The 25,771-nt window shown below is 45.0% G+C and overlaps 1 protein-coding gene across 1 annotated transcript in view; it reads right to left on the bottom strand.

Moving 5' to 3' along the window:
- Positions 1–17,388: 17,388 nt before the first annotated feature.
- Positions 17,389–25,771, bottom strand: part of FBN1 (fibrillin 1) — a 230,076-nt gene continuing 221,693 nt past the window's right edge. Inside the window, exons 64-66 of the mRNA XM_070423353.1 lie at positions 22,648–22,879; positions 19,906–20,080; positions 17,389–18,687 (exon numbers count right to left, since the gene is read on the bottom strand). Of these exons, the coding sequence (XP_070279454.1) occupies positions 18,298–18,687; positions 19,906–20,080; positions 22,648–22,879 (797 nt within the window). The 3' untranslated portion in view covers positions 17,389–18,297. The remainder of the gene's footprint in view (positions 18,688–19,905; positions 20,081–22,647; positions 22,880–25,771) is intronic.

Below are 25,771 nucleotides of genomic sequence, written 5' to 3'. Positions count from 1 at the left end.
TGCACCTATGAATGAGGACAGTGGGTGGGGAGTGAGGGCGGAGGGTGGGGTGGGAACTGGGAGGAGGGGAGTTATGGGGGGAAAAAGAGGAACCAATGTAATAATCTGAACAATAAAGATTTAATAAAAAAAAAACATATATTCCTTATTGATTTCAGAGAGGAAGGGAGAGGTAGAGAGAGATGGAAATATCAGTGATGAGAGAATCATTGATTGGCTGCCTCCTGCACACCCCACACTGGGGATTGAGCCTGAAACCCAGGCATGTGCCCCGAATGGGAATCAAACTGTAACCTCCTGGTTCATGGGTTGACACTCATCCACTGAGCAAAACCGGCCAGGCTATATTGTCTTTTGATGAATATAATTTCTTAACTATAAAGTAGTTGAATTTGTCAATCTTTTTCATCCTAATTAATGTTTTTGGTGCCTATTTAAGAAATTTTTCCTACTCCAAGCAAATCAAGATATTCTTCTACATGTTTTCTATAAGTTATGTAGCTTACATTTAGATTTTTAGCCCACTTAGATTTTTTATGATGATGGTGATGAATAATAGAGTTGTTCCAAAAGAAAAGCTTACATTTCTTTTGCCAAATTGACATCTAATTATACCATCATCAATTTATTGAAAAACTTGCATTTCCTCATTGATCTATAGTGTAACTTTTATTATACTAGTAAGACTACTTTGCATGGGGCTAATATAACAGAATACTGTTATGCATGGGTCTAATAGAATACTAAGTTGATCCCTGAGTGATTGTCATTTTCTACTTTATACCTTTCTGCATTTTCCAACTTTTCCACAGTAAAGATATAACACCTATACAACTGGGAAAAATGTTTCTAGAAACAAGTTAGAAGTTGAAGATCAGAGACAACAAAGGACACTTAGAGATCTTTAGACTCTTGACAAAGATTCATCTTCTGCTGCTTTTCCTACCTTTGTCCTATTATTCCCATTACCAGTGTCAAGTAGCCAAGAACCTCCTTGTGTATGTATCTACAGCATAGAGCAGAGACAGCCTCCTGCCCAGTCCTTATCTGAATTCTCATAGCCGGTTTCTCTAGGTTCAGGCTGAGGTTACCTCTCCTGTCCATAAGAGTTGCATTTCTTTCTGAACTTTGCTGTAATTCAGGTCCAAATGTATGGCTCTAGGGGAAAATTAGCCTCTTTCTGAAATGGATTATTCTCTCTCAGTGTCCAGATTCTATTGACCATTTAATAATCCCTCAGGTGCTCTATTTTCCCTTCCATTTCCCTTCCTCCCATATTCTGCTTCTCATACACATGGTCCAGTTTCTGCTATAGTTGTTCTTCATTCTCTCTAGTGATATTGGGCTCTAGATAGAGGCTCTAGATAGGCTCCAGGTGAGTAAAGGTCAGACTGTCTGGGCTCAAATCTTAGTCCTGTTATGTATTAGCTCTCTCCCCTTGGAGAAGTTACTTTACCACTCAATATCTTAATAAATTTCCTAGCCTGTGAAATGGTGATAGTTGTTATGATAAAATGAATTACTCCATTTAAATGTCTTAATAGTGCCTGGCATGTGTACATTCTCAATAAATGTGAGCTGTATTTATGGATATTATCTAACCTACACTAATAAAAGAGAAACATGGTAATTAGCGTACGACTGCTACCCTTTTCATTGGCTAATCAGTGAGTATATGCAAATTAACTGTCAGCCAAGATGGCGGCCGGCAGCCAGGGAGCTGGAAGCAAACATGAGGCTTGCTTGCTCCAGGGACTGCAGACTCCAACGTTCCCGCCTGACTTGCCGGCTTCTGAGCTGGCAGTTTGAAACATTCTAACAAATATAGAAGCTAAACAAAGTTATACATTGTTTTGTTTTGATTATAGAATGGCAAACAAACCAGATACGAAGCCTCAGAGCTAGAGCCAGAGCTAAAGCTGGCCCAGAATAAAATTTTAAAAAGAGGAAAAAAAAGGAGCGATTGGGAGCTTCAGTCAACAACTGCCAGCCTGAAAGCAGCCCTCAGCCCCTCACCCAGACTGGCCAGGCACCCCAGTGGGGACCCCCACCCTGAAGGGTGTGTGACCAGCTGCAAACAGCCATCATCCCCTCATCCAGGCTGGCCAGGCATCCCAGTGGGGACCCCCACCCTGATCCAGGACACCCTTCAGGGCAAACCAGCTGGCCCCCAGGCCTCTATCCTATATAGTAAAAGGGTAATATGCCTCCCAGCACCGGGATCAGCGGAGCCACGAGGCCTCCTGGCACCAGATCAGCATGACAGGGGGCAGCGCCCAAACCCCCTGATTGCCCTGCGGCTCTGTGTGTGACAGGGTGTGGCGTCCCAACCCCCTGATTGGCCCTGCTCTGTGTGTGACAGGGTGCGGCGCCCCAACCGCACCCCCCCCCCCACACACACACAGGCCCTGCTCTGTGTGTGATGGGGTAGAGCCATAACCTCCCCATCGGCCCTGCCCTGAGTGTGACAGTGGCGGCGCCCCAACCACCTGATCGGCCCTGCTCTGTGGGTGATAGAGGGCGGCGCCCCAACCCCCTGATCCGCCCTGCTCTGTGTGTGACAGGGGGGAGCTCCCCAACCCCCTGATGGGCCCTGCTCTGTGCATGACAGGGGGGAGCTCCCCAACCCCCTGATGGGCCCTGCTCTGTGCATGACAGGGGGGAGCTCCCCAACCCCCTGATGGGCCCTGCTCTGTGTGTGACAGGGGTGGTGCTGCAACCTCCCTATTGACCCTGCCTTGAGTGTGACAGGGGGCAGTGCCCCAACTCCCCAATCGGCCCCACCCTGAGCGTGACTGAGGGTGGCATCGCAACCTCCCGATCTGCCCTGTTCTGTGCATGACAGGGGGCAGCGCCCCAACTCCCCAATCAGCCCTGCTCTGAGCCCGACCAGGGGCTGCACCTAGGGATTGGGCCTGCCCTCTGCCACCCGGGAGCAGGCCTAAGCCAGCAGGTCGTTATCTCCTGAGGGGTCCCAGACTGCGAGAGGGCACAGGCCGGGCTGAGGGACCCCCCCTCCACCCCCTCAAGTGCACAAATTTTTGTGCACCGGGCCTCTAGTCCTATATAATAAAACTCTAATATGCAAATCTACCTAATGGTGGAATGACCGGTCACTATGATGTGCACTGACCACCAGGGGGCAGACGTTCAATGCAGGAGCTGCCTTCTGGTGGTTAGTGCACTCCCACAGGGGGAGCGCCATTCAGCCAGAAGCCGGGTTCACAGCTGGCAAGTGCATCAGCAGTGGCGGGAGCCTCTCCTGCCTCTGCGGCAGCACTAAGGACCCCTTGACTGCCGTGGGGAGTGGGCTTAAGCTGGCAGGTGGACATTCCCTGAGGGGTTCCTGACTGTGAGAGGGTGCAGGCCGGGCTGAGGGACTCCCCCTCTCCCCCAGTGCACAAATGTCATGCACCAGGCCTCTAGTGCTTATATAAAAACCCACGTGCCTACTCTCAGGAAGCAGATATCATATATTTGAGCACATGTAGTAGCAAAGTATTCACCCTTTGAAAAAGTTCAAAGCAAGCAGATGTAATAAGGTAGAACATTGCCATCTGTATCAATTGCTTTACATCACCATGAGGAATCTTCTGCTCCAGCTCCCCTTAAGCTAAACTCCTTCAAAGGCTACTTTAGAAGGCAGTAGGGCAGAGGTGTTTAGAAATTTGAGGGAGAGCACTGTGTTTGATATGTGGGTCAATATGGCACACAACAGGCACAACATGCTGGAAAGTAGAAGCTTAAGTGGCAGAGGAGATGGTGATAATATAAACCTTCAGGATTTCAAAGAAATCCTAGGGACAGCATTTAATTTCAATCTAGGGTTGGGGATGGAGATAGGATTTGAGCCTCTTGTACCCAGATCTAAGGGGCAGAAACACCCCATCTGAGTTACTCAAGAGGTAGAGCCCAGAATGCCCTGCTGGCGCCACCTCAGCCAGTTGTTGGCTGCTAAGCAAGGTGCCGTGAATCTTCCATTCTCTACTCCCTGCTGTGCTCTCTCTTGGCAATGTTCCTTATGGATAGACCATATGGGCAGCTTTGGATCTTGTATTTGCTTTGGCTTGGTGGTTCCCAGCTTACTTCCTGCTAACATTCCTCTGCCGTCACCCCAGAATATGAGTCTCCCTCAGAGCCACCTGCTCCTTCTCTTCTCTGTACCCATAGCCTCTGCTCTCTGATTTCTCCATCAGCTACTTGGCTCTTGCCTGAGACTCAAGTCTAACTTCTGTTCAAATATTTTCCACCTGAACTTCTTTGGAGCAGATAGTGTTTCATCAAGGTGGGCCTTTGTTGGGATAGAAGGAGATTCAGGATGGTACTGGAAAAGTCAAGTTCATTTAACCAAATGACTTTTAAGTGAGACCAGATACAATCTTTATTCCCATGTGTTTCTGTTCAAAAAGTATCAGACCCAGAGTAGAGACAATTATGGCCAAGGTGACTAGTGCTGAGTTTGAGGCAAAAAGAAAACATCAACAACAACAAAACCAAACCAGCTTAGGAATGGACACAGGCTCATAGCTGGCACACAAGCCTTTAGATTCTCTCACATTTACCCTCTGGGTATTCTTAACTCAGACTATTGGCCTAGCAAGAGAGTCAGGCCAGGCCACAGTCCAACACCAGCACATGTGCAAAACTGCCACACCCTACATGTGGTATGACATGCCCTAGCTACTCACCAACTACTCGCTGTTCATCTCCTCCAATGCAGCTTAGGTGGGGGCTTTCAGCTTCACTGGCTCCCCATGTTTTTCCTCATTTTACCCAGGTCTAGGGCTCCACAAAGAAACACATTTACCTACTTAAGGAGCCTCTTCCCTGGACTTTATCTTCGATGGACACCCCAACCACAAATGCTTTAGTGAGATGGAGATGTGGGTTTAAATCCCAGTCCTACCATTTATTTGCTGTGTGATCTTGAGTGATGCCTTTTATATCATTTAACTATTTTCTCAATTGTGAAATGAAGCTAATAATACAAAGGGGTGTGAGAATTTAAAAAGATAACCCACAAATAAGGTGGGTGATTCCCTGAAAAGCATGCTTGGTCATACTGAGACAGGAAATGGAATTGTTGTTATGTATGGAGAGATGGTCCCTTCTACACCATTGTCAGGCATAGGAAGCATGGTGGTTAGCTGAACTGGGAAAAATAACTGTGTGAACTCAGAGCGCTGTGTAATAAGAGCCGAGCCCTAACCCTTGGTGTTTGTCTAAGGGCCCTTGCCTTTGGTGACATGGACAGAGGACAGTGGAGCATAGCAGGTGCACTTCTGACATCCACAGTGCTTTGGACTTGTTGCCATGGCTGGAAATGCCTGTTTGGAAGGGTCTAGTTCCTGGAATGGGCAGAGGCCACCGCAGACACCAGGTCATTGATTTCATCGAGGGACTGTCTCTAGGCAGGTTTTGGGGAATCCCAACAGTGACCACTGACAGTGGCGACCACAGCCAAAAAGGATGAGGCTCCTTGGCTGACTAGGTGACGTTTGGGTTTTATGCCTTAAGGCTGTACTCACCTAAACTGACCCTTTGGACAGACGAAGCCTTCCCGGGGCCTTGGGGCTCTTACATAGACATAACACGATGCACAGGCATTTACTGTTCATTTGCTCGAATGTGAGCTCATTTCACATCCTGAGCTGGTGAATCGGATACATTTGCAAAGTGGTTAGCACGCTGCCTGGCACATTCCAAGGGCCCCATAAACAATGCTCATTACTATGGAGCACACGTGCCACAGCAGCCAGAGGGCAGAGCAGCGCTCCTTGGCAGCTGACGCTCCCTATGGGGAGGGCGGTGGCTTAGGAGCTGGGAAAGGAGAGTGGAATCTTTTAGCAGCTGACACATACCCAGTCACTCCAAGGAATCTCCCATCCCAGCAAAGAAGTCTGACCCAATTTGCTTGGCCCTTCTCCTGAGACTCTGGTTCCAGCCTCGGATCCGAGCTGGGAGCATCTCTCCTCTGAGCTGGCTGTGGTCGGGAGGCAGAGGAGGTGGCCTGGGGCTTGCCCAGACTTGGGAGCCTTGAGCACTAGCTCATCTTCTCCAGCACTCCCTGGGGGTCTGGTGGTTGTGAGAAAGGGAGGGATACAGGGTGTGGGGCACCTCGAGTGGTCAGGGAGGCCTCCCCTCCCTTGGAACATGCAGCAGCCAGACCTGGGGCTCATCGGGTTGTTTATCGCCTTCACTGGAGGGGAGAACATGCCCACGTAACAACACTTTGCAAGCTGGAAAGATCTTTCCAAATGTGCAAGACCTCGGCCTGGGATTTAGCTGTAGGACTTCTTGAATCTTAGAGCACAGAGTCCTTCGTCAGTTCTCTCAAAAAGGGATTCACATTGGGGTGGAGATGCCCCATTAGCAAACCTTGGGTTCCATATTTTTACCAGGAGCCTTTCTGTGTCCCTTAAAGAAACCAGAAGAATGGAGAGTGACGTGGGGTGGGCCATCTAAGTCATTGATTCCCATGGAATCTGATGGCTGGAAGCACAGGGGATGGGCTCGGAGGAGGGAGAAGGGGGGCAGGTGGACGTGGGAGGTCACCCAGGGCAGCTTTGAGGCAGAACCTTACCACTTCCTTTCCCAGCTGTGCCAGCTGAAGCACAGAAGCCTCACCAACTTGCCCAGATCCACCGCCCTTCCTGACGCCGCCTTTGGTCCTGGTGGTCTTTTATAAGCTTAAAAGATGTTACTTTTCTTCTATGTTATTATTCTCAGCCACCAAGGCAAAACTGCATTGTATAATTGCTAATTTCACACTCACCCAATTCATTCAGCTGTTTATTTTTACTTCTCCCACCTTCCCACAGGGTCCTGCATCCCACGGCCACTGAGGCCTTAAGACGTCACCCATCCCAGGGACTTTGAGTCCCAGTCACACTTGCTTCACCTTTCCCTCCTTTCCCCAAGGTCTTACACAGGTCCTCTTCCTGTTCGTCTTCCCAAACTTCTATAACCCTGTCTTCTCAGTGTCCATACACAGCAGACCGCGTAAAGGTGGGAAATGGAGCTGAGGAGAGAGGAGACTTTCCTTAGATCACTCAGCAGAACTGCAGGGAACAGGACGCTCCCCTCACTGTGTCTTGAATCCACTCCCTCCCTCCCCCTGGCTGAGGCCTGGCACCTGCACTCCCGCAGGAGCTCATTCTTTCAACAAGTGCCTGAGACAGAAGCTTCTGGCGCAAATGCCCATGGAGATCAGGGGCCTTGGCCAAATGGCCAAGTAGTAGTAAACGAGGACGGAAAAGGGCCTGATCTGTCCCACCACCTGAGACAATCCTGTGCACTCCTGCTGGGTTAGCACTCCGCAAACAGCCCTTGTATTCAAACTGGTCTGGGCAGGTATTTAGCCCCTCTGTGACCACAGCCTCATGACCCTGCTCCTCACTTTCCAAGCCGTACCTGCCATCTGGCCCTACTGCCCACTCTGTGCTTGCCCACGTCGGTGCCCTTAATAAGTTATTCTCTCTATAAAACAGCCCAGCATGGCTGTCACAGCTCCAAGAAGCTTTCACCCGCGTCCCTGACGGAAATGCTTTCACTACCTCCGCTATATACGCCCTTCCCAAGTTTTAGGCTTCTTTTGTGGAAAAGATACAAGTTACAAGAGTCAAGGACTTTATAAAAGCCCCATGGTTGACAATGAAACTGGAAGGCCTTGGATACCCCCCTCTTGGTGCATTTTTCAAAAGCCCACCCTTGTCCATAGAACATACACAACTCATCATTTCTGAGCCATTGCTAAGTTCTGGGTGCTGAATAGCAAAACACAGCATGCAAAACATGGTCCCTGGCCTGTGTGAGTTTACATTTTGAGCAGTCCCTGGGAAGCATACAGCCTGCATCAGCTAAAAAGTAATTACGAGCCCTACTTTTTTTTTTTATTGATTTAAAAGGAGAGTAAGAGAGATATCAATTTGTTGTTCCACTTATTTATGCATTCATTGGTTGATTCTTGTACGTGCTCTGATCGGTGATAGAACCCGCAACCTTGGTGTATTAGGACACCATTGTAACCAACTGAGCTTATAGGGCTTACTGCCAGGGCAACTATAAGCTCTACTTTTCTCAGAGCTGCCCTCCCCTGGCAGCTTAGATGCCACTGCATGTGGTTCACCTTGTAGCTAGGTCCCGTAGCATGGCCGTGATGCATCCTTACCTTCCCAGCTTTGCATGTTTGCTCTGGTTCTTCTCAGCCAGAATGTCTTCCTCACCCACTTTCAGCACCTACTCAGGTTCCCTTCCTTCCGCTCCAAACCTCCAAACGTCTGCCCTCCCACTCCTCTGAACTTTTTTCAGAAACTGTAATGTAGCGCCACATAATTTAGCTCTCCCTCATATGGCCCAGAAGTGTGACACTTAGTGGCTTTGGGGTTTGTGGCAGGGAGAGAGATAGGTGGCAGCCAAAGGTATTTTCTCTCCTTCCACCAGGGCAGGTTGTTTCTGGGACACAGCTACCCAGTCACTCCATTTCCCAAGAAAACTATGGTCCATGAAGGGAAAGTGATCTGTAATGCGCCTGGAGGGGGTTGTTACAGTATCTCCCGTGCCATCATCACTCACCTCCCTCTTCATCCACAAGCTTGGAAGCCAGGCATTGGGATAGCACAGCTTCAGGGGGAAGGGGCCTTGATTCCCGAGTTTTCACCTGGACAATAACCTCCCGGGAGAGCCAACCAGGAACACCTGTAGACTTCAGGCAGGAAATAAACTTTTATTAGACTGAACTACTGAGATCTTCCCTGATGAAAACAGAGTTAGATAATTTAGGACTGAATCCATCTCTGCCACTTGTTAGCTGTGCGATGTTGGGATGATCACACCCTCCCTGGGCCTCCGACTCTCCATTGATGAGAAGGGGTTAACAGTACCTAACTCTGCAGAATGGTTATGAGACATAAGATACGTCTGAAGTTCGTGGGACATTGTAGAAACCACGTTTTCTCTGTAGTGTGTGTGTGTGTGTGTGTGTGTGTGTGTGTGTACAAGCACTCTCATGCAGTGGCTTCATGTGTGTTCATCTTGTCACTAGATTTTAAATCCCTTGCATAGTGCTTTAATGTCGCAGACCCCTTCTGCATTTGCCATAAAGCTTAGCACAGTGCAAAACACAGAGAAGGTCTCAATAAATACTTACTAAAAGCCTAACTATCTTGGTTTAAAACAAGCAAAACTAACTTCCTTTGCCACCTGTTTGATGATTTCCCCTCTTGGGCCACCACCACCCACCCCATCACACAGCTCCCTTCATTCTCTTCCTCCAAGACCCTCTCCTGCTGGTCCAGTTTCCTCTGCTTCCCACCCCCCTACCTTGTAAAATGTATTTTTGTGTAAACTTGTTACTCAGTCAGTGAGTAAATGGGCGTATCTATTTGGATCAAAGTCCTTTTGTGGTTTGTAACCAATGGAGCAGAAGCCAGACAGGGAAGGGAGGGGCGGGTTATTGAGGTCTTTGGGAACAGACTGTGAGGGAACCATGCTGGAGGTGGCCTTGCTTCATATTTTATAAACAAGCTATAGACACGAGGTGTATGATGAAATCTCTAAGTTGGGAGGTGTTGCTAAAGCATTTCGGCCCAGGATAAAATATTAAGTTGATGAGGATCAACCATCTCATCAGGTTGGTATGTTGAGTCTTTGGGAATTATGTCAATGTGTTTTTAAAAAGTGGACACATTTTTAAAGTATAAGAGCAACGAAGGAATAATGGATTATCTCAAGTCAGTTTAGCTTATTTAAAAAATATCACACAGAATCTGTTCTCCACTATTGAAGAGGCAGTTGAAGTTCCTTTCAAGTCTGATAGTGTTTGACATGCTTTTTACATATAAATGTAATTCCTAACCTCTTCTGACAAATATTCTGATGATATTAGATAAAGAATAAATACCCATTAGGAGGCAAACATTTTTTGAGGCCCCATTTGATTGAAATGGATGTCTTTCTTTATATTTCGCATAGGATATTTATTACATACATTGAATGTAATAAAACACTAAACTTATTTGGAATTGGAATTATTTTTTTATGTCACATCCTTTTTGTCCTCTGTAATCAGATAGTCCTTCACACATGAAGTACGTGGAAATGCAGTTGAGCATGCTTATTCAAAATATATTTTAAAGTTCCTTTTTCTGACTCTCATATTGGCAACAACATCCCACTTTTCTGTAGTTCTTGTTTCAACTTCAGCTTTTCTTTTGTGGTTTTCTGAACAACAACAAAAAAACTCCTTGGAAGGCATATTAGAGGCTTAAATTTTAGGTAACAGAGCGCAGCGCCATTCCTGGCAAATGCACTATATCATTCCAGTGTCACAAGGCCCAGTGACAGAACCTGGAGTCAGGTTAGGGGCTGGGTGGTGGCCTGGACCCGTATCCCACCGTATTAACTTGCACACTCTTAGCAGAAACTGATACTTTCTGGAAAAGTTAATTTCCATTTTTACTCCGGAGAACTATCACTTCAGAAGAACGAATTTACCTTTTCCAGTTTTGTAAGGTTGTATGGGGAAATTTGAGTTAACTGGACCATAGTTCTGTTTTAGATATTTTTAGGGGGCTTCCACAATGTTTTCCTATAAACAGACTTCACATTAGAGATGTTGGTTCCCTGAGACTGAGAACTACCCAATCTGGAGGCAAAAATTACAGTCTTGACGAAAGGCTAGCATGCATGACAGTGATAGGGTAGGTCAATGAATCTAGGCAACCACCTGGCGACATCCACACCTCACTGCAGCTTGATTGCTCCCTACTGATGCTGCACCCCATACCCCAATGAAAAGACACAGTTTGCAGAGTCAGAAAATGTCAAGGTTCATGTGATAATCCAATAACATATAGACCAGCAGTGTTAGCAGCGGTGGAATGCATCTCAGAACTATGGGGTGAATTTCCCCAAGCGGCTGTTCACAACAGGCCTGAGACTAAGAGCAGGGGTTTCAGCCTTGGCTGCAAACTGGAGTCCCCTGGAGAGCTCTCAACACCAACCGTGGCTGGGCCTCAACTCCAGAGATTCTAAATCAATGAGTCAGAGGAGCAGCCCAGACACCAGGGTTTTCAAAAGTTCCCTGAGTCATTCTAATGTGGTGCTAAGGTTCATGTGAAGTCTTTGTAGTGAAAAAAGTGGCTCTATATAAACTACCCTAATACAATGACTCTAGACAGCCTGGACAAATATGCGTATGTATAAATCCTATCTAATAGAAGAGTAATATGCAAATTAACCATCACTTCAGGATAAAGATGGAGGTGCCCACAGCCAATAAGGAGGGAATATGCAAATTGATGTGACAAGGTGAGAGGCGGAAGGCGGCTCTAGGCAGAGCCAAGGCGGTGCTGGCAGACAGGGGAAGGAAGACCTATTCTTACACAAATCTTCATGCATCAGGCCTCTAGTATACATATAAATGTATAAATATAACAGATATATAACAAATAATTTTAAAATATCAGTGGCTAATGCAATAATGTTTATTCCTTGTGAGTGTGGATGATTGACTTGAGAGAGAGAGACAGAGAAACATTGATTTGTTGGCCCATCCATTTATGCATTCATGGTTGATTTCTACATGCGCCCTGACTGGGGATCAAACAGGAAACCTTGGCATATGGGGGCAACACTCTATCCAGCTGAGCTACCTGGCCAGGGCAATGTATTTTTTTGCTAGACCTGGAAATGGCGTATAGCACTTCTCCTGACATATCAATGGTTAGAATCCATTACCAGACCACAGCCTAACTGCAGAGGAAGTTAGGGAATGTCCTTTTATGGACCTGAGAGTGAAAAGTAGGGTCAGTGAGCATCTAGTCAGTTTCTGCCTTATGTTAATACTATGAAAATATTTATAACTTCATCATTTGGCATGTGTTTATAACACCCTTATTTAAGAACCATGGGCTTAGGGTTTGTGTCAACATTTAAAATTAACTTTATACATTATATTTGTCTTACATTTGTAGAATCAATGAAACTCTAAAGGACCTTTCAGTTGTAATTTCAATAAAAATTGTTTCGGAGGCAGTGAGTAGAGACCCCAGGCTCTCCAGCTCTGCTTTAACCCAAGCAGCTCTGCTTATAGTTTATATGTTAGATTTAATTAGGGTAAGTTTCATTTAAACACAGGAATCTAACTCTAAAAGTGCATTCACCACTGAAAATTGCCATGTTTCAGCACTATGTGCGGTAGAAGGCTGATTCTAATTTTGATGACTCATAAAGATCTAGACATGGGTCTTTTAGATGTCAAAGGTGAATCTACTCCAGAGCCATATCTTGCCCCTGTCTCCTAGGATGGTGGGATGTGAGGACACCTACCCTGCCTTCTCCTTCAGAAGCCTGCCAAGTCTAATCATGTTCCCACCAAACATACAACTGGGAGAGACTGCTCGGCACCCCCTTGTTTTAAAGTTCCTGTAGGGTAGAAACCTGGCTTCTTTCACCTTTGTCCTTAGTGCTTCATGCAGGTGGCACAAGGAAAGTGCGCAAAAAATATTTGTTGAGGAAAACAAAGAAACGGGAGGAGAGGAAGAGGTCACACAACAGAGAGAAGAAATGACTTGCTCTTCTGTATGGGTTTTTCCTATTTTCACTTGTATTTTTACTTCTTCCAATCTCAATCGTAGATCCATTCAACACATAGTCAGTGCCAACTGTGTGCCAGGCCCTGAGCAGGGCAATGGAGCTATGAGGACAAAGCAGATTCTTGTCACCTGAGCTCTCAAATGACACCGAGGAGGCAGCAGTGACAAGCATTTACTGGGGGAAGAAAGGGGCTGAGCAAGGTGCGACCCAATTCTTTCCTTCGTGTTCATTCTGTAGCTGGAAGAGCAGAGAGGAGCCTGGATCTTAACTCACAAGTGTAATTGTAGCTTTACAGGTCCTTTTCCCTCTCTCATATATTGTATCTTATTTGTTCTTTGGACATGCACAGTGAAATGAGTAAGTGCTATGTCATCAGAAGTTCTGGGGCTTTTAGTCTCAGTCATACCTCTTTAAGGAGAGAGACCTTTGGCAAGACACCTGCACTCATGCACAATGCAGATTATAATTACCGAGGATTGAGGTGAGATTCAGAAGAACACTGTTCACAGTGCTTTTTAAACTAGAGGTGTTAGATGTTTAAATATCTATGTATCTACCATCTACCTATCGCAGGCAATACTGATCCCTGGGAGCATCTAGGGAAGGTGCTATCATTAACCCTAAAATACTGATGAGGAAAACAAGACTCAGAAACATCCAGTTGCCCTGGCTGAATAATTTAGGGAATACGCCCTGGACAGAGCTATCTGACCTCAGATTCCCTGCAGAGTCGGGACTCTGGACCAAGAGCGCCTGGGGACCTCAGGACCCGACTGAACTCTCAGAAAACCTTCTTCTAAGACAAGAAGTCAAAATTCTGTGAACCAGGAATCGCAGACCCTGAGGAAATAAAAACTTGAGACAGAGAGCATCAGCCTTTAAGAATGGTGGCCCCACTTCCATGCCCTTTTCCAGGGGATGTGGGGCCAGTATGGGTGGGGTTGGACCCACTGGGCACGATTGGGAGCCATGTGCTCCTGGGAAGCTGGCTCTGCAGTGGACGGACTCTTGGGTTCACTGATGACTGTGAAGGACCCACAGGTGAGCCTGCTGTGGTCAATCTACAAACGTGCAGGAAGCAGCGGGCCCTGGAGGAGCTTGTTCCCCTACCTGGGATCACTGGAGTTGGATCACAGGACTGGCCCGGAGAGGTTCAGTGAACATGCTGAAGGGATTAAATGAGGAGCAACTGAAGACAGAAAGGCTGAACAACACATGACCGTGATTTCATGCAGCAATAAAAATACAGAGACACCAACCCAATCCAGCCTGCCAGGCTTTGAAATCCTGACATGTGAGGGTCCCATTAATCTTTCGGGACAGGTCTGGCCTTTTACCTGGCAGAGCTGTTGGGAGCACCCAGAGCGGGCTTACCACGCAGACACAACAACACAGGCCTGTGCCCTCTTTCTCTCAATAGCTGGTGGGCTCCCCGGGATCAGTGATTACCATCAGGATGTTTTCAAATGTCTCTATTTCCAGGAGAGGCAAAAGCGGAATCATTTAGGTTTGATTTCAGTCTTCCCCCAGAGAGAATTTTAAAAAGGAACCAGACCTATTCTGATTTCTACAACTCGCCGCGCAGCTGCAAAGCCCGCATCAGGTGGGGTATGGACATGACTCAGAACCTGCTGAACAGAGCAGCTGCTTTCTGCTAACCTTTTCTATCTCGGTGCTGCTTAACTTCGAACCTGAGCTAGGATTTCAGAAATACGCTAGCTGACACTATACCCAACCCTTAAGAGGCCAAAGGGAGCAGAGAGAGGTTACTGCTGCATTTATTCATGAAATAGGAAAAGTCACGGGGATCAAAAATAACAATGAGTATTACTTTACATGGAACGAAAATGACAATGGACAGAGAGCATGGAGTTGAGCTGCACTGAGTTCCCTCAGTTAAAAAGGATGCACCTTCCACTGTCCAAGGGTAAAAATGAAACTGACATCCATTTGCAGAGGTCATAATTCAGGCTTAAATCAAGGATGCAAAACAGCCCGTGTCCTAAAAGGAGGTTTCTGATTTTGTTTGCCAAAAAAGCCATTTTGGAATCATTAGCAGTTAGTTGAAATAACAGATTCTGTGATATTGCCAGGACCTGCCAAATGTATGTCGGATGTCAAATGCACAAGACCCTCATGTTTACACAGACATTTGTGAGAACGTCAGAACCTTTCATTGAGACCCAACCCTGTAAGTGAACCCAGTCATGGATACACGGAAATTTGCAAAATCAAATTCACAGCCTTCTTGTTTCTAATTCTCAGAAGAATACTGAGAATCCTTTCTTAACAATACATAGTTAGGCTCACATTGGGTCTCACAAGTTTAATGAAGTAAATTAGTCACCCCGTCCCCCCTTTTTAAAAACAAAGCATTATTTAAAATTGGCAAGCATTGATCAGACCATCAAACCTCGGAGGGAAGGTAGGGGAGGGTGGGGGTAAGGGGGAGAGATCAACCAAAGGACTTGTATGCATGCATATAAGCCTAACCAATGGACACAGACAACGGGGGGGTGGGGGGGGTGGGAGGGGAGGAGGAGGGCACGAGTGGGGGGGGCAATGGGAGGATAAGGACACATATGTAATACCTTAATCAATAAAAAAAAATTGGCAAGAGGGAAATAACTGTCATCAGCTATGTATGTGAAAACAAATCTCTCTCCCAGTAATAATCTGCTAGCATTTAAAAACAATGTCCTTAAACAATTTAATAATCACATTTCTAATATATCTCTAAGAATTATAGCTAAATCAGAAAAAAGTACATTCTATGGACAAAGCTGAGGGTGATTTTAAAATCTCTAAGAGTTTATAGGTATATGACTTTTAAGTATATAATATGGTATCAACTTAATTGTCCTTTATTTTGGCTCATCTAATTTACAAACATGATTTCTGAAGGGTAACAGTATTTGTAATGGCAATGTCCAAAGCAATTTTGGCTGAGTAAAGTGCTATTTGTTGAATAAAAATGTAGTTGTTTGTGCAAGTTTAACATTTCACAAGGCCAGCTGAGTTCACTTCAACCCTACTTACAAAGTAATTATTGGCAAATGAAATGGGCTGGGGGTAGAGAAAAGACGTTTTCAAGCTTCTGAGCGATTTACAAAACCAAGTTCTTCAATCATTGAAAGTAAAATTGAAAGGTCACAAACAATTAAAAGGTACAGGTTTAAGTCTCGGGATTAAGATGGTTCCAACAAGAGGAATATTTACAATGGAACAATGAGGAAAATGTTTTGTTACAGTCAGAAACATGGAAAATATGCCGTTGAAAATTGTTGGCTCTGAAATAAATAAAATCCAGACTGAGACTATTAAAAATATCAAAGTGATCTACTATGTGCCAACTCTATTTTCTTCTGTTGTTTGTTAGAAAGAAAATCCGTTATTGAATATAATGCAGTTCTGGTTAAATTACCAAAGACATTTTCCGTATATGCAAACTGTCGTTTACCATATGCTATATATTCTTCCCTAATAATTTTAGCACACTTCCATCACAGAGCCATAGGCGCAGAGTTAGAAGGAAATTTTGAGTCATAAATTTAACTTCCTAACCAAGATACAAGTCCTTTTCAAAATAGTTATTCAACTCATCTCTATTGAGCACCTATTCTGAGCAAGGATTTTTGGATGGCAAAATAAGAGATATGAAAAATACTTTAAAATGTTCAGGTAGCCCTAGATAGTTTGGCTCAGTAGATAGAGCATTGGCCTGTGGACTAAAGGGTCCCAGGTTCGATTCTGGTGGGGCATGCAGGAGGCAGCCGGTCAATGATTCTCTCATCATTGATGCTTCTATCTCTCTCCCTCTCCCTTCCTCTTTGAAATCAATAAAAATATATTAAAAAAATAAATATATATTTTAAAAAATGTTCAGATAGAAGAAAGCATTCTCGTCCATTGGCCAACATTATGCCTAGACTGAAACCATCCAGCTAGTGACAGGGATGTCACCACATTGCAAGGAAACCCATTGTCTGAGGGAAGCTCCAGAACAAGGCAGGTAAGTGCTAAACTGAATGGCACTCCCAGTGATCCTGGTTTTGTCTCCTGAGACATGCCTGTTTCATCTTCTTTAGCTGTCCACAGATTTTGAGAGGATTTGTTTGAGTCCTGTTCGGTTTCTCCTCCCTTCTTGTGGCAAGCTCATTCACCTTATTCTCACTACCATTCACCTTCCTGGTATTTTAAAAATCATTTCATATCATTTGAATGAGCTTAATTGTCAACGATTCCATATTGCACTTAAAACAAAACTTCGTTTTCAAATTATGACATTCAGAAAACAAGATTAATAGCCTTCAATTGGATTCAATTTGGAATTATCCCTTTGTAATTAGACTAGTACTAACAACAGATGTTTAGGGGGAAAAGAGTGATGGAACACCTAAGGTTTGCCAATACTGTGTATATATTTGAGGAAAGGGGGCATGATAAATCTTTTGTAATGAAATGCATGTGCTCTAAGACAATGACTAAACTTGAGATTTTTAAAGCACTTAAATCTAGTAGTTTAAGTCACTGGAGTAATTAGGTCATGCTTTAGAAATGATGCTCCCATCTAAATCTCTCACTGGTGAGAAATAACGCTGCTGTCTTTAATGAATTATGAAACAAGAGACTGACTCAAATATGTTAAGTATGCTCATAGTGGTTATACATTTGGCACCTTTAGAAGCTGTAAGTAACAGACCCAGGATAATTCAAATTCAGGAGACTTTATTTAGCCTCCAGAATGGCCCCTCCAATCCCACATCCATGCAAGAACACAAAATCAAGGGGTACACTAAAAAAAAGAAGAGACTGTTTTATTGTGACATTTATGACATGGACCCCTTGTGGACATGAATGACCAAGGGTCATCTTGGCAGACGGCACAGGTGTGATGAAGGATGCACTGGTGATGTTCTGGCTGCTGAGGCTGTTTCTTGGTCCTCCTAGACCTCCATGCACGTGCGGGCCAGTCACAGAAATTTCAATACCACTTGGTGTACACATTTAACAAGTCTTTGGTCTTAATAAGCACCATTACAAACCCTCACGTTAAGGGTATTATTATTCTAGTTTATAAATGTTTCAATGATAAAAATAGCACGATTACAGTATACACACACTTAATTTACATGTAATGTATTATACTCATAACTGAGAGAAGCTACTGAACTAACTTTGGTTGATTGAAATTAATGAAGTATTTGAGCTGAATAGTTGGAATTTGGTTTCTAAGTTGTGTAAATATTACAGTGCATTTATGAATCTAGTCTGAGAATTTACTAGCACCAAGTAGATATTAGAAATGGCCAACCTAGTACTTTTATTTGGAGAAGCAAAGTTTTAAAGTCTGAAAAAAAACAGAAGTCCAACAATTGAAAGCACATTCCCGTATGTCTGCTGGAAGGATGGCACGTGAGCGTGGATGGCCAGCCCCCAGTGGAAATACACATCTCAGTTTTCAAGAATCAACACATATGTCAGGGTAGCTTCGCTACACACATGAGAAGCCTGAGAAAGTGGTTGTTTTGAACTAGGGTAGTCTCCTGTACCTTGCTTTGGTAATACAAGAATAGTGCTTATTTATAGAAATTGATGTGGTGAAAGATTGTACCTATGATATAAAATTCTGATTGGGGGGAAAATTCAGTTCTACCTATCTATCTTTGGTTTTTAATTATTGGGTCTCTGGATGGTGAATTAATGAAGCAAAATCTGAATTTTCATCTTCAGATTATCACCCAGTTCACCACTGAGGTAGTCTTTGTCATATTTGTCTTCTAGCTGGTTCAGTTCTTTCTTCTTATAAAGTGGAGTGCTGCTGATTTGTAATGAATAGGTTCCAGCCACTGGCTTCTTCTTTGCGAAGTGGAGGTAGCTGATCCCTTCCTTTTGGTTGATTTTAAAGAAACCGTTTTCATTCCCAGATTCAATCAAGTATCTGTTGTGATTCGTTAGCGTTGTAAGAGCCGGAAGGAGTTCTAGGATTCGGACCTTGTTGCTGATATGGGAAATATTGAAAGTAAACATGGCTATCTTCTCAGCGTCCCAACTTGCAAGACTCACATTGGCTTCTTTCTCTGGCTGATCCTGAAAAGACACATGCAGTGTGTTAAATAAACTGTAGAAAGGCACTTGTTTCCCATTATAAAGGAAAATTGATGTGATTCTCACACTGATACAACTTTCTTCTCAGATTGTATAAACTATATTGAAAAAGCATATTCATAAAGCACATTTTTAAAACCACAGGTGTTAAGTTGGCACATATTTATAATATTAAAAATATTACACTTAGGTCAAGAAGAAGGTCAGGTTGAAATCACTTGTATTTGTAGGTCTTTTAAGGGGGTGGGCCTCCAAGTGTGGGCCCTGGACCAGCAGCCTCAGCATTACCTGGGAATCTGTTAGGAAGGCAAATTCTTGGTGCCACCCCAGGGGGACGGAATCAGAAGCCCCGGGGGGTGTCTCCCAGAAATCCATTTTAACAAGCCTTCAAGATAATTCAGATGCACACTCAAATCTGAGAACCACTGTTTTAATAGAGTATTTTCTTTCTAAAGATTATCTCATTTCCTAAACCACAGCGGATGCATTACAGCACTGATGCTTAAGAAAGAACCAGTCTATTTCAATTTTGTTCACGGATGCAAAACCGTTCCCTCCGAAGGACACACCTATGAACCTACTTCCTGACTCTGATGATCTGCTAATATTCAATGCTTTGCACCTGGCTTCTTGCTTGCCTCTCTGGGACCAGATGTGCTAGATTCTCAGGGCCGGGAGCCAGAGGTCTGGGTGAATATCTGTGCATTTCTGAGTTGACTGAAAGGCTGCGGCAGCCGTAGGCAAAGAAAACCAGGATGCCTGAGCTCCATGTTGTTCTTGTCTAGAATCCAAGTTCCCTCACACTCCACATGGCTCTTTTCAGGAGAGCAGCCTCTAGCTTCAGAACTTGGCGTCCCTGTGTAGGAAGCACTATGTCACTTCACTATTCTGCCCACTGGCTGTCCTGGTTCAGACCTTGTCCTTTCAGCAGACTCTGGGTGGGTGTTTGACTTTCTTTTTGGCGAGACAGAGGAAATGAGCAAGTATGTGAAAACCTTCGAATGGCCACTCCCTAAAGGCAGCAAGAAAGCCCAGAGAGCCCCACAGACTCTTGTAAAATGCAGCCTAGAGCTCGGGGAATGTCTGGATTTTTTCCCTGGGGAGCCTTTGCTCACTGTGGAGCATCCTTAGAGGAAACCACAGGAACCTGGAAGGCCCTTCTGCACTAGGAGACATCAGGAGCCACCACTCTGTACCCACCTCGATGTGGGAGGCATCTGTTTCATTGGCGCTTCTCCGTTTCCTGCCCCGTTTCGGGTAACCGTTGATCTTACACTCATAACAAGCCTCTGGGGAGAGGGAATTGTCATCCATTTCTCCGCTGGCAGGTGGCTCTGGGCCTCCTCGGCCCATGCCCATTCCAGATACACAGTGCCTGTGGGAGAACGCAAAGGGAGCACAGACATTTGTTATTAGAAGTGGGTCACAGGGAGGTGATATGAGAATTCTGGTGAAACCTGGAGACATTCAGCCCTTGACTATATGTCCATTGGGTGATTGGACGGTTCTGAGAATCATATTGAAGTCCTCTGTGGTTGCCCTCTTACTCCCAGCTGCTTGGTTTATTGATTTTTCTCCATTCTCTTAGGGCTCTATTTTGAATATTGATTTGCCCCTTTGTTCCCTAAGCCTAATGTGGCAGGCGATTTGCTGTACTTACATGGGGAAGGGACATGGAGTGTTGTTTTCCTCCTGTCTTGGAAAGACCATGCGATTTGGGAGGTTAAATAAAAGTCTTGTTTTTATGAAAGTGGTTCCACGGGAGTGAGACAAGTATAAGACATCACTGTTCAGTTCCTTGCCCTCTTCCCAACTAATGCATGCCATCACTGCCACCTCCACTTCCATCACCACCACCATCCACCCTTCATAGCTCCAGCTTTTTAGCAATCTCTCCTATTATTTGACCTCTGACTTTGGCTGAAGCTACTGAAAATAGGAAGAAAGCTCTTAGGTGATACTTGAGGTTGACTTTGGAATAAATTGGGAAGATATGCAACGTATAAAACACATGTATCAGAGCTTGCTCAACTGTGGGAAATTGTTTCAAGTCATTCAAAACCACTAGGGCCATTGGCTCTGACTCATGTGAGGCTGGACAAACAAACCCATTGCCCAAGAGAGAACTAGTTCAGCTGTTTTTCTTTGCCTTTTAGTTATCAAAGCCAGATTATGATCGGAGGCTTGCATGTTTCACAAGTACCTTGTTTTCTTATTCTGCTATTTCATAGGCCACTTGGAATGTACTTAGTGGGCTCCCCTTTCAAAATGTGTTGAAATATCTGAATGACTCAAACAGAATCTTTATTTTGGGGGCCTGGTCTTATCCCTCTAGTGATTCATAGAGAAGCCAAAACTGTATATAAATGGGCACAATGGGTCAAAATGCAGACCATATATTATTTATCTCTTTTTCTGTATTAGCTGGCCTACTCCTTATAACCCATCTTCCTTTATGCCGTTAAGATTCAATATAGGCCTTGGCCAGGCAGCTCAGTTGGTTAGAGTATCATCCCGATACCCTAATGTTGCAGGTTCAATCCCTAGTCAGGGCACATACAAGAATCAACCAGTGAATGCAAAAATAAGTGGAACAACAAATCAATGTTTCTCTCTCTTGCTCTCAATCAATAAAAGAAGATTCAATATACAGATTCCTACCATTTTTTGCAATGCTGCCAGAGCCCTTTTCTTCTTTCTTTATCTTGCAAACATGAAATGTGTAGAAATAATAATAATGAATGAAATGATAAATGCTCATCGTGTGTATGTGTGTGTGTGTGTGTGTGTGTACATTCACACAATGATTCCATTATTGACAGGCAAACCCCAAATTTGCAGGCTTTGGTTCCTTTCTCAGGACTCTTTCCCAGGATTTTCATATCCCTGCAACACCACTTACAAGAAGTGTGACTATGAAACCCCAGTGGCCAGAAGCCAGTGTGGAGTGTCACAATTTTTTGCTAGGAAAATGGCTCTGGCATTAAACTTAAAAAGAATGAGTTTCCTGAGAGCCGACACAGACATGTGGGAATTTGTGTCCTGTGGCTGGCATTCTGTGTGCTTCCCGTCAAGCATTCTTTTGCCATTTGTGTCAAGAAATCAAAGGCCACTAAGTTAATAACTTGACAAATACATGTATGTGTATGTTGGGAAATATGTAACTAACTTTGTGTGGGGGGTGTATATGTGTGTGTGCAGGGGCATATGTGTGTTTGCACATTTAATGTCTGTGTGTTCCCAATTAAAAAATTAAAGCTTGAGATCCTTCACAGGATAGCCAAAAACTTGACAGACATCCAAGGCTAGATGAACTCGGCAGGGAAAAAGACCTAAACTTTGAAAACTTGCCACCCAATTTAAAACACTGAGTAAAATAAAAAGAGGTCCTCCCTGTCCCAACTCACATACATTCAATGCAGTGAAATATTTTACCTGGAAAATGTAATAACTATTTCAGCTCTCATTTTAATACTCATTTTGGTCATTTTAATGTAAATTTAAGTCTAAAATGTGAAATATACTTTAAAACCACACAAAAGGTGTCTTTTGGATTTATCCTACTGGGCGTTGGGCAAGATGGCATTTTAAGTTAAGACAGAATACTACTTGCCCAAGAAGAGAGGGAATCAACAATGTGCTACGTGAGCCCAGCTTTGTCACGGGTCAGCCCCCGTATTTCCTGAGAAATGAATCACTTTCCAACAAGATGTGTAGATCAAGCTGGAGAATGAGATAGACTATTTTGTTTGACTTCTATAAATTTTCAGAACTATAGATGCCCCCTTTCAAATAAAATAACCTACAGCCTCTATGGAGCTAACTGGAATTAACTCAAGGGTTATAAAATGTATAACTCTGCTCTCTGAGAACAGTTAAATATGCTGGATTACACTATAAATAAGAGAGCTTCCAACCAGGACTGCAAGTAGCAGTAATTACCCTTGGCCGATCCGGAAGTAACCTGGTGGACAGCCACACAGGTAGCCGCCCTCAGTGTTGGAACAGCCATAGCTGCAGGGAGCCTGGGAAGAGCCACATTCGTTGATGTCCTGGCATCCTCCGCTGAACTGCTCGTACTGGAAGCCGGTGGGACACATGCACTTGTAGCTCCCCAGGGTGTTGTGACAGGAGGCGCCTCCGCAGATGTGAGCGCTCAGGCATTCGTTTTCATCTGCAGGAAGAACCAGAAGACAAGGCATATGTGACATCGGCCAGAGGCTTCTATCAAAAAGTCTGGGTCAAGTCACTGGTGCTGGCCAGCTGGCCCTCAGCCAGACTCTCAGGAAGCTGAAGCAGGTAGAGGTGTCTGGGATGAGAAAAGGAAAACAAGAGAAAGATATGGAAATGGATGTGGGCTTTTGCCATGTGGTGAACAAATGTGTTCGACAAGGTCAAATGCACCAGGTGGAGGGCAATAGAGCACGGCATTCTGAGGACCGACAGACTCTAATTTCCACTGGAAGCCTACAGTAGTATGTGCAGCCCCATGAAGATCGTGGGGCTGGTTTATAGCTAAGGTTCAGGGTTGAGGGTGAGAGGGAAGGAATCATGCAGTTCTCTGTGCAACAGTATGACTGTCTCTAAAGCAAAGACCGAGCACATTCCTGGAGGTTGCTTTTCCATCTCCTTTTTTCAGGATGTACAGGGCTGGCAAGGGCTGATACCTGCAAAAACTGTCTTCCCCCCTTGGCCTTCCTTTTCAAAAATCTGCATTGGCCCCCCCCAGCATTTGTGCTGGGGATGAATAGTACCTTTTGGTATGTCCACTCCCATCTCTGAATGGGTTCCCCCTTATCCAAACCAGACTCCCCCCCGAGAGTCTGGGCCGTGTTAACGCTAAGTATGGCTGGAAGAGATGCGTGCAAACTTCTTGAGAAATAATTCTGGAAAACCCACAAGAGAGACAGATGGTGCAGACCGGCTGCCCACAGGGACCTGCCAAGTCTGATAGTAATAAGCAGAGGGAAAATCTAACTTAAGTCAACAGGAAGGGAGAAAACCTTGAATTTCTCATTATTTCTAATTTATATTTTTTGAAACCTCCAGTATATTTTTGTAGACCTGCTTCTGTAGGACAGGTTGGAAGCTTTCTGGCAAGACAGTTGTTAATTGCTACAGCTCATGTTTAGATGGATGCTCATCTCAATGCAGGTAGACCGGCCTTCTCCTCACTTAGCAAACACTTCCAATAAAAGGGAGGAGGGAGAAGGTAATTGGCATTTATTAGATGCCTGCTGCATGACATATGGGAGACTAGGTGCTTCACATTCATTTACTTCACCTTCCTAACAATCATGGGAGGGAGGTATTATCATCCCTGTTGATGAAGAGAGTGAGGCTCACAAAGCCCCCTGTGATCCCCACAGCCGCGGTGGGCGGAGCTAGCACCCAGGTCTGTCTGACTGCAGCAACCACGTGCTTTCCTTTATGCCACAATGTTTCTCCAGAGACTCACCTCCATCTAAACTCATACTTCCTTTCTTCTTTAATTACTTTTGCTTTATTTGGATCATGTAGAAAACTTAATTCTTAGAAATGTCTTTTCACTCATTTTTAAAGAACAATATTGTTTCTAAGAAAATATCTGTTCTTCAATTTAGGAAAATAGATGGGTAAAAATACTGGGGGCAACATGTTTGCATACATACATAATACTCATATTTCTGTCCTCCCTTCCTTCTTTCCTACCGCCCTCTCTCCTTACCTCCCTCCTTTCTTTTCCTCTCTTTCTCTTCTCTGTCTCTCCTTTGTGTGATTGCAGGGAGAGGGAGTCAATACATAATAAGAAAGCCAGGCACTGAGCTGCCTGTGATGACTCAGTGCCTAGCTCTGAGTCTGTTTGAGGGTCTTTAGTATCCAAGGACTCTCAAGCACCCATCTAAGGTCACTTAAGCTCCAAGATTCCTAGAACAGAAATAATAAAGTATGCCATTGTCGGTGTTCTTCCCCCCATATTTTAAATTAGAGATGAGGTGTGGAGACCAATAGAGACCAATGGAGACCCTGGGCACCAAAGAGTGAATGAAGAACCGAGGGTGTTTACTTTGATGGAGAGAATATTCCTGGACTGGATGTCTTCTTGCCCCTCCACGTCTGTCTGCAGACTTCCCACCTGCTCTCGGTCCCAGGAGGCTCACCTGTATAGATTATCAACAGGCTCCTCTCCCTTGCCCTGTGCTTTTGGTTGGGCTCAGCCATTTGTTTCCTGCTGGGACCATCTATATATCCTATCTAATAAAAGACAAAAAGAGTAATTAACTGTACCTCCGCTACGCTTCCCATTGGCAAATCAGCGAGATATGCAAATTAACTGCCAACAAAGATGGCGGCCAGCAGCCATGCAGCTGAAGCGAGCAGGAGGCTTGCTTGCTCCAGTGGTGGAGGAAGCCAAGGTTCCCCGCCTGCCGCGGCCCAGCTCTAAGCTCCGAAAGCAACAGCTCCAAAAGCAACAAAGTTTCAATTATAGAAGCTAAACAAACCCCAGATACCTGCTTTCAGCCAGCCGCGGCCTCAGAGCTGGGAGCGCCAGTGACGGCAACAGAGTTTCAATTATAAAAGGTAAATAAATCCCAGAATAAAAAAAAAAAGGAGAGGCTGGGAGCTTCAGTCACAGGCCAGCCTGAAAATGACGCTCAGCTCCTCACCCAGACTGACTAGGCGCCCCAGTGGGGACCCCCACCCTGAAGGGGGTGTGGCCAGCCTGAAAACAGCCATAAGCCCCTCATCCAGGTTGGCCAGGCACCCCAGTGGGGACCCCACCCTGAAGGGGGTGTGACCAGCTGCAAACAGCCATCAGCCCCTTACCTAGGCTGGCCAGGCACCCCAGCGGGAACCCCACCCTGATCCGGGACACCCTTCAGGGCAAACCAGCCGGCCCCCACCCATGCACCATGCCTCTATCCTATATAGTAAAAGGGTAATATACAAACTGACCCTAACAGCAGAAAGACTGGGAATGACTGGTCACTAGGACACACACTGACCACCAGGGGGAAGATGCTCAATGCAGGAGCTGCTCTCTGGTGGTCAATGAGCTCCCACATGGGGGAGCTCTGCTCAGCCA

Source organism: Myotis yumanensis, unplaced genomic scaffold (assembly GCF_028538775.1).
Source record: "Myotis yumanensis isolate MYYU_CA2020_CCGP unplaced genomic scaffold, mMyoYum1.0.hap1 SCAF_1, whole genome shotgun sequence".
Classification (NCBI taxonomy): Eukaryota; Metazoa; Chordata; class Mammalia; order Chiroptera; family Vespertilionidae; genus Myotis; species Myotis yumanensis.
Note: the sequence above shows the minus strand (reverse complement) of the source record. Positions and strands in the feature narration are given on the sequence as shown.